Source organism: Phyllobates terribilis, unplaced genomic scaffold, assembly GCF_046119375.1.
Source record: "Phyllobates terribilis strain yellow unplaced genomic scaffold, ASM4611937v1 Scaffold_2__4_contigs__length_985480577, whole genome shotgun sequence".
Classification (NCBI taxonomy): domain Eukaryota; kingdom Metazoa; phylum Chordata; class Amphibia; order Anura; family Dendrobatidae; genus Phyllobates; species Phyllobates terribilis.
In genome coordinates this window covers 495309707-495325570 of record NW_027362762.1, presented here as the reverse complement: position 1 = coordinate 495325570, position 15864 = coordinate 495309707, and the positions used below count along the sequence as shown (strand labels likewise).

General features: G+C 43.2%; 1 protein-coding gene across 1 annotated transcript in view; it reads right to left on the bottom strand.

Annotated features, from left to right (window-relative positions):
• The window catches only part of EPHA10 (EPH receptor A10), a 1221975-nt gene that overhangs the window by 125162 nt on the left and 1080949 nt on the right, over positions 1 to 15864 (bottom strand). The window contains exon 10 of the mRNA XM_073665886.1: positions 13653 to 13778. Within this exon, the coding sequence (XP_073521987.1) occupies positions 13653 to 13778 (126 nt within the window). The remainder of the gene's footprint in view (positions 1 to 13652; positions 13779 to 15864) is intronic.

Sequence of the window (15864 nt, the reverse complement as noted above, 5' to 3'; positions counted from 1 at the left end):
CACTTACGCCTTGGAGATCTTGTCATGCCCCGCAGCCAGCGTTCTGTCTGAACGTGTGTTCAGCGCTGCTGGTGGTGTGCTGACAGATAAGCGCACGCGGCTCTCCACTGATAATGTAGACAGACTCACGTTCATAAAGATGAACAAATCATGGATCCGAAACGACTTTTCTACCCCTGTGTCATCCTGGGGAGAGTAAAAGCTTGATGATTGGTTAAAATCACCCTACCAACCGTTTTAAGCTTTCAAATTACTAATCATGTTTATCTGTATCTTGACTGGAAAATAATTTGGGCTTTGTAGCAGTGTGCAGCACTGATCCTATTAGGCCATCTATACTAAAGCTTCACCAGATTTAAAATTAAAAATAATTTTTAGCTGCATCTAGCCCGGAAAATAATTTTGGGGCTCCGAGATGCGCAAGGCACATAAGTGCCTTCTTGCTGCACTACCTGCAGCATGACCCTCATATTGTCAGAATTCGAAGTAATCATGACTACTGGGTTGCCACACTCTTAGATCCCCCAAACTTTTCGATCAACCTTTTCATTTTAATAAAGACCAAAAAAATGGTCATTTTTGAAATTATAAGCATTAGCAGGTTGTTAGAAACTGAAATCAAACAGTTTTCAACTCAAAACTTTATTCTAGGTGATGTTACATTTTCACATAGGACCCCTTGTTCGAAAGGAGCTTCTGAACTCTCTCGTCCATTGAATTTGTCAGGTTTTGGATGGTTTCTGCTTCAATTGTTTTGCATGAGGACAGAATACCCTCCCAGAGCTGTTGCTTAGATGTGAACTGCCTCCCGCCGTCATAGACACTCCTTTTAATGATGCTCCAAAGGTTCTGAATGGGGTAGAGGTCAGGGGAGCATGGGGGTCACACCATAAGTTTGTCCCCTTTTATGCCCATATCAGCCAGAGATGCAGATGTTTTATGTGCAGCATGAGATGGTGCATTATCATGCAGAAAAATGATCTTGCTGTGAAATACACGGTTCTTCTTCTTGAACCATGGCAGGAAGTGCTGTTTGAGAAAATCCACATACATTATGGAGTTCATCTTTAGCGCCTTCAGGGATCCTAAAGGGGCCGACAATCTCTCTCCCCATGATTCCAGCCCAAAACATTACTCCACCTCCTCCTTGTTGGCGCTGTAGCCGTGTTTGCGTGGGGTGTCCATCAACCAGCCATCCTCCACTCCATCCATCTGGACCATCGAGCGCTGCACGGCACTCATCCGTGAACAAAACAGTTTTGAAATCAGTCTTCATGTAATGTTTGGCCCACTGGAGCCGTTTCTGCTTGTGTGAAGTGGATAGAGGAGGTCGACAGGATGGCGCATGCACAGCTGCAAACCTCTGAAGGACCCTGCATCTTGTTGTTCGGGGGACGTTGGAGGCACAAGCAGCTTCAAAAACTTGTCTGCTGCTATGACAAGGCTTTTTTGCCGCTGCTCTTTCAACCTGACATAATTGCCTGTAGGAAAGAGTCCTCAATTTGCCCCTATCAGCACGCACACGTGTGTACTGTGAATCAGCTACATACTTCTTGATTGCCAAGACACTTCATCCTGATCATCGCACAATGTTGATTGTAGTCATGCCTTGACCTAAACACTCCACAATTTGTTGCTTCTCAGCAGCCGACACATCCTTTTTCTTTCCCATTTTGGCAGAAAATGTAGGCTGCTTAATAATGTGAGAGAGCCTTCTTAAGTAGTCTTGCCTTTCATTGGACACACCTGCCAAACTAATTAGCACAGGTGTCTGCAATTGCTTACAGTGATATAAAGAGCCCTGACACACATCACCATCAATGAGTTTAACTGACAAACAAACAAATTCTTCCCTTATCACTCCTAAACACTTTTTGTATAATAATTTGGAACGCAGTGTACATGTGCTTTTCCACAAAACACCAGTGGTTCACGTAGTGAATCTTACAGTTCTAACTTGCCAACCGTGGTCTGTATGGAGTTGTTCAATAAAGGGCCCAAAATTAAGATAACATAGATGGGAGAGGTCTCTATGAATAGGAATTCCTAAGTATTTGATACCCTGTGAGGGCCAGGCAAAGGGAAAGTTGGACTGGATGGAATCCTATATGGATTTGGGGAGGGAGACATCGAGGGCCTCAGACTTCGCTGCATTGATTTTAAAATTTTACCATGTAACAAAGTGATCTATTTCAGCCATAACAGCATGGATGGATATATGTGATTGAGTGATATATACTAGGACATCATCAGCAAATAGAGAGCACTTGTACTCGGTGCCTCCCACCTCAATCCACCTAATATTGGGGTTATGGCGAATTGATGAGAGCAGGTGCTCCGTCACTAGGATGTATAAGAGAGGGGACAGAGGACATCACTGCCTTGTCCCATTGGTGATTGTGAAAGGTGATGAAAATGTTCTGACGCACCCCCTGGGCCTTGGGACACCTGGAGCCGGACCCTTTTTGGTGGATGCTGGTGGTTGTAGTCTTCGTGGCGGCGAACCAGTTCCGTGGCTCAGGGCGGTCAAACCAGTGGCGGAACTATTTATGTGGTTTTCATGTTTAAATGTCCGACTACGCCACCCGTGGATTGCGGTCAGAGTGAACCGCCGCTACAGGGCAGACCACTGAGGCTGGTGTTGTGGGTGCAGCAGAGCGTAGCATAACTCCCCACGGGAGGAGTATAGCCTCAGGGCAGTGTATGCAGAGGATGGGGGTGATGGTGCAGGGCAGCAGCAGTAACGACACAGAGTCAGTGATGCAGTTCAGGGCCTTTACTCACAGTTCTTATTATCCAGACCACGTCTGCAGGTAACGGCTGCCCACGTCGTACTGTGCTCACCAGGTGAGGGGCTCAGACAACTCCCAGATAACTTTGGAGCACTTCACAGGACCCCCTTTGTGTGTCCTTTGTCTGGCCTTTCTTACCAACACTTCTGTCCGGCTGCCTCTGGCCTCCTCTTGGTAAACTTGGCGCCAGTTTCCCTAACCCTATGTGGTGCCTTCCTAGCGGGTGTAGCGAGGGGCTGCGCCACATAAAATGTCAGAGCCTCCGGTTTCTAGCTGAGGGTCGTTTCCTGCCTCCACTAGTTCGGGGACCGGTCTCCCCCTTTGGCCTGACCCCTCCACGCAGGTGGATTCGGGCGTGCGGTGGCGACTCGCCCGTCCGCACCCCTGGGATCCCTTCATTCCTCGTTCCTGGAGCCTTCTCCGCTCCTCTTCCTTCCTTCTCCCTCTTCCAGGCCTGGGCCTCTGTTACTAGGCCCGCCTCCGGAGCAGAGCTCATGCAGAGCCCCTGCTCCCTGCCACTTCTGCTCAGACTTCTCTGCACTGAACTAAGATGGTGCCCACCTTTTATACTCCCTTCTCAATGCACCCAGGAACTGCTTCCTCCCTGCTCCTGCACTACAGGGTTCCCCTTCCTCAGTGTTCCCTCCCCCCACTCCAGCCAGGGACAGGGACTGTCGTGCCCATCTCAGGGGCATATTGGTCGCCCTGACCCACGGCAATGTGGTGTAATGCATGCAGGTGTCGGGTCCTGATCCACACTCCATCCTTACCTGAGAGTGAGATATCACACCTCTGGGTGAGGTGCAATACGTCTGTAGCAACCGAGCCCTCAGGGTGCTACAGTTCCATTTATCTTCAGCCTAGGTGACGTATTGCGATACAGGGCCGTGATTTTGGCTATAAAAGGGTCCCCTAGACCCCTACCCCAAGCTTTTTAAGAGAATCATATATGGCGTGCCAGGAGACTCTATGGAATGCTTTCTCAGCATCCAACGAGAGTATCTAATTACAAATTTTAACTGCATCTAGCCCAGGAAATACTTTGTGCCTAGTAGCAGTGTCTGCTAGTGAGCGGATTATCCCGGCTGTTAAGCAAGCTGCACCACCTGTAGTTTAGACACTTAATTTTTTCAAAGGAAATGCTTCGGGACCATGGGATACTTAGTGAAGAGCATCAGGAGGCACCCCAAGGCATAGGGGCTGGGACTGGCAGTAGGATGCCTTGCGGTGGACAGCCGAGCTCAATCCTTATAAAAGCTTTTTAACTGCAGCAGCTTTAGTGGACGCTACTGGAGCTGGAATTACCGCGGCTGCTGGCATGAGACTTGCCCTCCAATAGATCCTTGTAAATGGATTTAAAGTGTATTCATTCAAATTAGAGAGACAATTTAAATTAAAAAGCTTAGAGCTGCCTCCACCACAGGGGGGCTCGCTCGACCCACCAGCGGACAGGCACCAGTATTGGGAGAGGGGGGCTGGCCGTCAGGGTTCACCGCGGCTCTGGCACAAACCCGGCGACACGGAGGTGGCACGGGCAGGAGCGGACTGGCCGAGTCGGCTTCTCACTTTTTGGATTTTAGAAGGGCATGACATGCCTATATCTGTGTCTCCCCCTCCTTTTACTCCTCCACCTCTTTTATTTTCGCATGACTATATGTACTTGTCACTTTTCCATGTGTTAGTTATGTCTTCTGAGCAGTTTGTCAGCTTTTGGACACCTTTGAAGGTGTTTTCTATGTGTTTCTATGTGTTTTTGTTTGCCTGCCATTGGTTTTAACGGTGTTCGAAGGTGTTCGACGAACAGTTCGACGAACAGTTCGGCGAACACACGGGTGTTCGACGAACCGAACCGAACTCGAACACTACGGGGGTGGCTCAACACTACTTACTATTAAACGCACACCAAACAACAGCATACACGGATTAATGAAATGTGTCGTAAATGTTAAGCTCAAGGATGGCACAGGATCAGGAGCTTAACCCAAGTCATAATCAGTGTCTGTTATTTGTATAATAAAGCTACCATCTTGTGTCGCTATGACCCCATCAACAACCCCAACTACATGATAGGTGTATTATAGTGTATTGCCTCAATGAGGAGAGCCATAGGATCAAATACTTAATTAACCTCAAGACAGGAGAGTGAGAGAAAAGACTGATAAGCTTATGCAAGGTAAAATAATACACTCTGCTTAGATAAAAAATAGGGCTGCCATTTCCTGTTTCATCCCACCATGCTCTGTTATACAAGATGGCAACTGGACCTATAACTACATCCTGTTGTACATGTGGTAAAGGTGGAGACTTTATTTATGACTATATCGTGTCGTACAATGAAGTTCCGGGAGGAAGCTGAATTCTATAGAAGGACTAATCAATCACAGAGCGACACATTGCTTGGAGACACCCGATCGAGATGACTCCTCCTGATGACCTCATGGACCAACCCACCCTGATGACCTCATGGATCAACCCATGGACTTGCCTATTGCCCAATCCCTTAACCAATGAATACATCTGGTTACTCCCATTCTAGGGCTAACCGAGCTCCTTTACAGAGTTTATATATGTCTATGTTCGGGTTGAATAAAGTCACTTGGAGCTGTGCCATAGCAGATCACGGAGCATTTACATCTGACTGTGTGTGTCTGATGTTATTCTTTCTTGCATGCACTTGATAATATCCATTAGGCCAGGAGCAGGCAACTAGTGAACATATCAAACTGTTCACCCTAACAGCATGAGTGATCAGAAGATTGTGCAGTCAAGTACAAATAAGAAATAACAAAATTAAAAAAAGCTGCAAAATAAATAAACCTTGTTAAAAGAAGGTATAAAGTAAAAAAAATATATAAACCATTTTGCTTTAAAAATCTCTATATAGCAAAATAATATTAAAATAAAAAATATTTACCATTCATATAATAATAAACTTTAATGTTTATACTGCTAGATTAATAAATTCCCAAAAAAGTTTTGTAACCCAAAAATTGCACCACTAGAAAAAGACATTTGTAAGGCTACATCAATGGAAATTAAAGTGTTTAAATTGGATTGCCCAAAGTTGACAATTGATTTATGGTTGTATTTGTATGTGAGCACCTGTGCTACTACAGCATAATAACATTGCTGCAAAGTAAAGTGTGCCTGTAGTCACCCTTATTTTCCAAGAAAACAATGAGCATTATGATATTTATTTCCAGTGCTGATGTCTATAGAAGTTCACGAATATAAGTAGAGATAAGCAAATCTATTGATATTTGAATTCGTCAAATTTTCCCCAAAAGAGCACTCACATTCTACAGGAGCGAGAGAATACCACTCTGACCATAGAAGCTTACACTTTACAGAAGAGAGGTCCCCGTAGCTTACACTCTACAAAGTGAGAAATAGAGAGAGAGGTGACCCCACTGGATCTCCTACATATCCTTAACCATATTGTAAGGCAGCGCTAGTCATCATGCCTGGGGACACTCGCTGCAACGGGTCAATTAAAGCACACCAGCCATGTTTTCCAGTATTTCACAATCCAGCAGTTTATTACACTTCACTACTGCTTATAACCGAGTCCAACTCAGTGGCTCGCCGACATACACATATAATGTCCAGGAGCCTTTCAAGTGGGAGACAGGCCCACTTGGTTCCAGTTACAGCCTTCAGCAAAGTCACTTATGTCAACGTCCATATAATGCAGTGTTTTACCTTTGCCGGGCTTTAGCTGCTTCAGTCAGATTTGTTCTGCCACCACTGTGACTTTACGGCTTCCCAGATGGGGGGTCTCCAGCCCTCATTCCTTTAAAGGCTACTGGTATGTTTTCTCACCTAACATCCAACCTCTGCCTTCCTGGACACTTGCCTTCCAAGCCTCTGGCCCTCCAAGGCTACTGGTATTGCTTACACATAAGGATCCAGCCTCTGCCTTTCAGGACTCTTGCCTTCCAAGCCTCTGGCCCTCCAAGGCTACTGGTATTGCTTACACATAAGGATCCAGCCTCAGCCTTTCAGGTGTCACCAGGCTTCACTAGGCCTCACTAGGCCTCTCCAGGCTAACAGTGTCCCACACGGGAACAGGCCTCACGCCTTTCACACCTGTCTCAAATCTACCAGGGTTTAGATATCTTCTAGTGCACACACAGGACCTGTGCTGATGTCACAGTCATGTGATCAGACCTTCTGTGTGCATAGGACATGTGTGCTGTCACAGTCATGTGACCAGTCACCTGGGGGAGGTACATGGTGGGCCAAAACACACCCTGGACCATTACAGTAATGCCGCAAGCCGCTGCATTGCAATATATATTACATCACTATATAGGGTTTAGTGAATTCTAGCACCAGCTAGCACTATCCCACAACTATGTGTATCTGAAAATAAATTGTACTAGGCACAGGCCATATACACTGCTCAAAGGAATAAAGGGAACACTCAAACAACACATCCTAGATCTGAATGAATGAAATATTCTCATTGAATTCTTTGTTCTGTAAAAAGTTGAATGTGCTGACAACAAAATCACACAAAAATCAGGCATGGAAATCAAATTTATTAACCAATGGAGTCCTGGATTTGGAGTTACCCCCAAAATTAAAGTGGAAAAACACATTACAGGCTGATCCAACTTTGATGTAATGTCCAACAAGTCAAAATGAGGCTCAGTATTGTGTGTGGCCTCCACGTACCTGTATGACCTCCCTACAACGCCTGGGCATGCTCTTAATGAGGTTGCGGATAGTCTCCTGTGGGATCTCTTCCCAGACCTGAACTAAAGCATCTGCCAACTCCTGGACAGTCTGTGCGGCAACATGACGTTGGTGGATGGAGCGAGACATGATGTCCCAGATGTGCTCAATCGGATTCAGGTCTGGCGAACGGACAGGCCAGTCCATAGCTTCAATGCTTTTATCATGCAGGAACTGCTGACACACTCCAGCCACATGAGGTCTGGCATTGTCCTGCATTAGGAGGAACCCAGGGCCAACCGCACCAGCATATGGTCTCACAAGGGGTCTGAGTATCTCATCTCAGTACGTAATGGCAGTCAGGCTACCTCTGGCAAGTACATAGAGAGCTGTGCGGCCCTCCAAAGAAATGCCACCCCACATGATTACTGACCCACTGCCAAACCGGTCGTGCTGAAGGATGTTGCAGGCAGCAGATCCCTCTCCATGGCGTCTCCAGACTCTGTCACGTCTGTCACATGTGCTCAGTGTGAACCTGCTTTCATCTGTGAAGAGCACAGGGCGCCTGTGGCGACTTTGCCAATCCTGGTGTTCTGTGGAAAATGCCAAGCGTCCTGCAAGGTGTTGGACTGTGAGCACAACTCCCATCTGTGGAAGTCTGGCCCTCATACTACCCTCATGTAGTCAGTTTCTAACCGTTTGTGCAGACACATGCACATTTGTGGCCTGCTGGAGGTCATTTTGCAGGGCTCTGGTAGAGCTCTTCCTGTTCCTCCTTACACAAAGGAGGAGGTAACGGTCCTGCTGCTGGGTTTTTTCCACTCCAATTGCTCCCTCCACATCTCCTGGTATCTGCTCCATGCTCTGGACACTGTGCTGACTGACACAGCTATCCTTATTCCCACAGCTCGCACTGATGTGCCATCCTGGATAAACTGCACTACCTGAGCAACTTCTGTGGGTTGAACTGTAGACACCGCCTCATGCTACTGTACCTCTAGGGGTAAGATCAATGGCAAAGTGAAAAAGTGACCAAAACAACAGCCAAAAAGGATGAGAACAGAGAAATGGTCTGTGGTGACCACCTGCAGAACCACTGTTTTATAGGGGGTATCTTGCTAATTGCCTATCATTTCTACCAGTTGTCTGTTCCATTTGCACAACAGCAGTAGAAACGAGTGTTGCTTCATAACTGGACAGGTAGATTTCACAGAAGTGTTTTTGACTTGAAGTTACATTGTGTTGTTTAAGTGTTCCCATTATTATTTTGAGCAGTGTATACAGTGGTGGCCAAAAGTATTGGCACCCCTGCAATTCTGTCAGATAATACTCAGTTTCTTCCTGAAAATGATTGCAATCACAAATTCTTTGGTGTTATTATCTTCATTTAATTTGTCTTCAATGAAAAAACACAAAAAGAATTGTCCTAAAGCCAAATTGGATATAATTCCACACCAAACCTAAAAAGGGGGTCGACAAAAGTATTGGCACTGTTTTAAAAATCATGTGATGCTTCTCTAATTCGTGTAATTAACAGCACCTGTAACTTATTTGTGGCACCTACTGTAACAGGTGTTGGCAATAACTAAATCAGACTTGCAGCCAGTTAACATGGATTAAAGTTTACTCAACCTCTGTCCTGTGTCCTTGTGTGTACCACATTGAGCATTGAGAAAAGAAAGAAGACCGAAGAACTGTCTGAGGACTTGAGAAACCAAATTGTGAGGAAGCATGAGCAATCTCAAGGCTACAAGTCCATATCCAAAGACCTGAATGTTCCTGTGTCTTCCGTGCACAGTGTCATCAAGAAGTTTAAAGCCCATGGCACTGTGGCTAACCTCCCTAGATGTGGATGGAAAAGAAAAATTGACGAGAGATTTCAACGCAAGATTGTGCGGATGGTGGATAAAGAACCTCGACTAACATCCAAACAAGTTCAAGCTGCCCTGCAGTCCGATGGTACAACAGTGTTAACCCGTACTATCCGTCGGCGTCTGAATGAAAAGGGACTATATGGTAGGATACCCAGGAAGACCCCACTTCTTACCCCCAGCCAGGCTGGAGTTTGCCAAAACTTACCTGAGAAAGCCTAAAACGTTTTGGAAGAATGTTCTCTGGTCAGATGAGACAAAAGTAGAGCTTTTTGGGAAAAAGCATCAACATTGAGTGTACAGGAAAAAAAAAGAGGCATTCAAAGAAAAGAACACGGTCCCTACAGTCAAACATGGCGGAGGTTCCCTAATGTTTTGGGGTTGCTTTGCTGCCTTTGGCACTGGACTGCTTCACCGTGTCCATGGCATTATGAAGTCTGAAGACTACCAACAAATTTTGCAGCATAATGTAGGGCCCAGTGTGAGAAAGCTGGGTCTCCCTTAGAGGTCATGGGTCTTCCAGCAGGACAATGACCCAAAACACACTTCCAAAAGCACTATAAAATGGTTTGAGAGAAAGCACTGGAGACTTCTAAGGTGGCCAGCAATGAGTTCAGACCTGAATCCCATAGAACACCTGTGGAGAGATCTCAAAATGGCAGTTTGGAGAAGGCACCCTTCAAATATCAGGGACCTGGAGCAGTTTGCCAAAGAAGAATGGTCTACAATTCCAGCAGAGCATTGTAAGAAACTCATTGATGGTTACCGGAAGCGGTTGTTCGCAGTTATTTTGGCTAAACGTTGTGCAACCAAGTATTAGGCTGAGGGTGCCAATACTTATGTCGGCCCCATTTTTGGAGTTTTGCGTGAAATGATCAATGATTTGATTTTTGCTTCATTCTCTTTTGTGTTTTTTCCTTGCAAGCAAATTAAATGAAGATAATAATACCAAAGAATTTGTGATTGCAATCATTTTCAGGAAGAAACTGAGTATTATCTGACAGAATTGCAGGGGTGCCAATACTTTTGGCCACCACTGTATATGTATATAAAATAAAATGAAAACTGACCAGCACCTCTGAACAGAGTAAAGCAAGTTTGAACAGGTGCAAGTTGCTATGACTGCATAATATATAAACAATACAAACCAAAGAATACAGCAGCGCTCTATAAGCGATAAGATATCTGAAAAATATTGAAAATAAGACATTTGGACTACAATTACTGCTATATAGAATATACTTATACTTAGTGCAAAAATTGGCCTATTCATGAAAGCCTATAAACCGCGACAAGGCGACCTTTCTTTGATGGGACCTTTCTTTGATGGGACCCTATCTTAATATCATGCCTTTTCTAGGCTAAAAGCCAACAAATTTAAAGGGCAGGTAGGCCTTGGGCTGATGGGAGGAGTGCTCAGCCAGATAAGTACTTTAGGTAATCAAAACCTTCAATAGTATATTACAAAAAACAAAAAACTAACCAGCTCCTCCGAACATCAACATGCATGTTTGGATTCATCTTAGCGCTTACCGGTGCTGCTATATTCTTTGGTTTGTATGCTACACAGTCATAGCAGCTTACACCTGTTCACATTTGCTTTATTCTGTTCAGAGGTGCTGGTCAGTTTTGTTGTGTTTTGTAGTATAGGTTCAGAGGTTTTGACTGCCTTCTTTAATTACTGACTACTCTTCCCATCAGCCTTAGGGACTTTTTAATTAGTGCTGAATCCTACCTGCCCTTTAAATTTGTAGGCTTATAGCCCGAGAGAGGCATGACATTAGGCTAGGGTTCCATCAAAGAAAGGTACGCCTTTTCATGGCTTGTGGGCTCTAATAAATTGGCCAATTTTTTCACTAAGCACCTTTATTTTTTTAAGTATATTCTATATAGAAGTAATGTAGTCCAAATGTCATATATTCATTGTTTGCATACAACTTAGTAAATATAGTATAGTATATATACAGTACAGTGCAAAAGTTTGGACACACCTTCTAATTTAAAGATTTTTCTGTATTTTCATGACTATGAAAATTGTACATTCACACTGAAGGCATTAAAACTATGTATTAACACATGTGGAATTATATACTTAACAAAAAAGTGTGAAACAACTGAAAATATGTCTTATATTCTAGGTTCTTCAATGTAGCCACCTTTTGCTTTGATGACTGCTTTGCACACTCTTGGCATTCTCTTGATGAGCTTCAAGAGGTAGTCACCGGAAATAGTTTTCACTTCACAGGTGTGCCCTGTCAGGTTTAAATAAGTGGGATTTCTTGCCTTATAAATGGGGTTGGGACCATCAGTTGTGTTGTGCAGAAGTCTGGTGGATACACAGCTGATAGTCCTACTGAATAGACAGTTAGCATTTGTATTATGGCAAGAAAAAAGCACCTAAGTAAAGAAAAACGAGTGGCCATCATTATGTTAAGAAATGAAAGTCAGTCAGTGCGAAAAATTGGGAAAACTTTGAAAGTGTCCCCAAGTGCAGTTGCAAAAACCATCAAGCGCTACAAAGAAACTGGCTCACATGAGGACCGCCCCAGGAAAGGAAGACCAAGAGTCACCTCTGCTTCTGAGATTAAGTTTATCCAAGTCACCAGCCTCAGAAATCGCAGGTTAACAGCAGCTCAGATTAGAGACCAATTCAATGCCACACAGAGTTCTAGCAGCAGACACATCTCTTCAACAACTGTTAAGAGGAGACTTTGTGCATCAGGCCTTCATGGTAAAATAGCTGCTAGGAAACCACTGCTAAGGACAGGCAACTAGCAAAAGAGACTTGTTTGGGCTAAAGAACACAAGGAATGGATATTAGACCATTGGAAATCTGTGCTTTGGTCTGATGAGTCCAAATTTGAGATCTTTGGTTCCAACCACCGTGTCTTTGTGCGACGCAGAAAAGGTGAAAGGATGGACTCTACATGCCTGGTTCCCACCGTGAATCATGGAGGAGGAGGTGTGATGGTGTGGGGGTGCTTTGCTGGAGACACTGTTGGGGATTTATTCAAAATTGAAGGCATACTGAGCCAGCATGGCTACCACAGCATCTTGCAGCGGCATGCTATTCCATCCGGTTTGGGTTTAGTTGTACCATCATTTATTTTTCAACAGGACAATGACCCCAAACACACCTCCAGGCTGTGTAAGGGCAATTTGACAAAGAAGGAGAGTGATGGGGTGCTACGCCAGATGACCTGGCCTCCACAGTCACCAGACCTGAACCCAATCGAGATGGTTTGGGGTGAGCTGGACCGCAGAGTGAAGGCAAAAGGGCCAACAAGTGCTAAGCATCTCTGGGAACTTCTTCAAGATTTTTGGAAGACCATTTCCCGTGACTACCTCTTGAAGCTCATCAAGAGAATACCAAGAGTGTGCAAAGCAGTCATCAAAGCAAAAGGTGGCTACTTTGAAGAACCTAGAATATAAGACATATTTTCAGTTGTTTCACACTTTTTTGTTAAGTATATAATTCCACATGTGTTAATTCATAGTTTTGATGCGTTCAGTGTGAATGTACAATTTTCATAGTCATGAAAATATAGAAAAATCTGTAAATGAGAAGGTGTGTCCAAACTTTTGGTCTGTATTGTATATATTTCACTAACTTTATATAGTGATAGCGTGTGGTCCCCGGGGTTCATAGCTGAAAATTAGTGATCTACTGTTGGTAAGTCCAATAGTGTGAGAGCACTCCAGTCGGTAGCATCTCTTTGAAGTCTACAAATTCCAAAGACATCACCTGAGGCTGCAGAAGTCTATGAAAGACTAACATCGAGTTTAGAAAAATAACACTATTCTCTAATGAAGAAACGTATTACTTTTTGAAACAGATGATAGCTTGTCTTTCGCAGACTTTTGTAGTTTCCGGTTATGTCTTTGGAACTTGTGGACTTCAAAGAGCCACTACCAACTGGAGCGTTCTTACAGCATTGTTGTTTTTCAACAAAAAGATCACTATCTTTTAAGCTACTATGAGTGCCAGGGACCATTATCTAAATTGAACTGCTTGGTCAATGAGGTCATCACCTACACGCTATCTCTATATGTACTAAGGATAATGAATTCCAACACCACCTCCCATTATGCCGCAGAAATAAATATGGTACCAGGTCTGAGGTTAATCATTACTTGTCACTTGTCAGATAAACTTTCAGTGTGCAAAGCTTGAGAACCTCGTGTAAAACACTGTTCACAAAAATTCAGTTTTGCAGTCATATTGAAAACATTAATGGTCATTACAGCTTTTAGCAATAACGGCAGAATAACAGATGATAAACCTAATAATGACATTCGTTACACATACCGGTGCCGAGTATTCTTTCTATTTTTATACTGGAGTTATCCAATTCTTTTGCAAACAAATGAACAGCTTGCATGGGATCTTCACATGTGTCTGGATCAATGTATGTCCTTCTTGTAGGTATTTTAACTGAAAGAAACATAAAGGCATATTGTCAGATTCACAAATTCACTGGTATGTTGTGAAATGTCAAATTAATATTCCTATTATAAGAAATATGATCTGTATTATTAGTGTTAAAAGGGTCGGGTGCTTTATTCTAACAAATTGTTTTGAGGACATTATTTTGCGGCAATTACTAATATCTACTTAGTGTACCCTTCCTAACAGACTTTACTGCTCTCCGGTCCACATAATGGCTGCTGGTGGAGGAGAATTTGACAACACCTGGCCTTTACTATAATCCAAATTAGTTTTACTTGCGAAATCTACAAACTATCTGCAGGTTGTGTTTTCAGGCATACCACAAAGTCCACCAACACTTGGTTTCAGATAAAGTCCTTGAAGACGGTAGAGTGGCCGTCATAGAAGAGTAACTTATACTCCATTGAAATTCTTTAATGGGAATTGAAGAAGGTTTGCAGTATAAAAAGCCTTAGAAAATTATTGTACTGGGGATGAGTTACTATCAGGAATGGGCTACGATTTCTCAAGAACGCTGGTAGAAGTTGGTGTCTGGCTATACATCACACTTACAACAGGTCATAATAACCAAAGTTGCTCTACTAAATTCCAAAGATGAAATTAAGGGTTTGGATAATTCTGAAATTGCAGTAGTCAGTAAAAGTGATATCTTGTGGTGAGGAATTTGTAGAAACCACTTGGTATTTTAGTTGCGTTGAGCTATTTAAATTGTTCTTGTTTCATTGGTTTATTGAAAACAGCATAAAGTTTGTACATTTTGCTAATAACCCTCATTTTTAAGGGAGGGATAATTTAAATTAAAACAGTATATACAGTTTAAACCAGAAGTTTACATACATTATATAAAAAGACACATATGCATGTTTTTCTCAATATCTGACATAAAATCAGAATAAACCTTTCCCGTTTTAGGTCAATTAGGATTACCATAATTTTAAATATTTGCCGAATGCCAGAATAATCGGAGAGAGAGAGAGAATGTTTTAAGGCATTTTTATTACTTACTGCAAAGTCATAAGTTTACATACATTTCATTAGTATTTGGTATCATTGCCCTAAAACTGAATTACTTGGGTGAAATGTTTGGGATATTCTTCCACAAGCTTCTCACAATAGTTGGTTGGAATTTGGACTCATTCCTCATGACAAAACTGGTGTAACTGATTCAGGTGTGTAGGTCGCCTTGCTCACACCTTGCCTTTTCAGCTTTGCCCATAAATTTTCAATAGGATTGAGATCAAGGCTTTTTGATGGACACTCCAAAATATTGACTTTGTTATCCTTAACTCAATTTGTTACCATTTTGGCAGTATGCTTTGTGTCATTGTCTATTTGGAAGACTCATTTCCGCCCAAGCTTTAACTTCCTGGCTGATGTCTTGAGATGTTGCTTCAGCATTGTCACATAATCTTCTTTTCTCATGATGCCATCTATTTTCTAAACTGCACCAGTCCCTCCTGCAGCAAAACAACCCACAACATGATGCTATCACCCCCATGTTTCACAGTTGGGATGGTGTTCTTAGACTTCCAAGCTTCTCCCTTTTTCCTCCAAGCGTAACGATGGTCATTATGCCCAAAAAGTTCAATTTTAGTTTCATCAGACCACAGGACATATCTCCAAAAATTAAGGTCTTTGTTCCTGTGTGCATTTGCAAACATTAATCTGGATTTTTTAGGTTTCTATTGGAGTAATGGCTTCTTGGTGGCAGAGTGGCCTTTCAGTCCATGTTGATGCAGTACTCGTTTCACTGTGGATATTGACACAATCTTATCAGCTTCTGCCATCTTCTTCACAAAGTCTTTTGCTTTTGTCCTTGGGTTGATATGCACATGTCGGACCAAAGCACGTTCATCTCTGGGACACAGAACCCGTCTCCTTCATGAGCAGTATGATGGCTGGACATTCGCATCTAGTTTGTACGTGCATATAATTGTTTGTAAAGATGAATGAGGCACCTTCAGGTATCTTGAAATTGTACCCAAGGATGTGCTAGACTTGTGCAAGTCCACAATTCTCTTCCCGATATCTTGACTGATTTCTTTATACTTTCCCTTGATTCTACACAAAG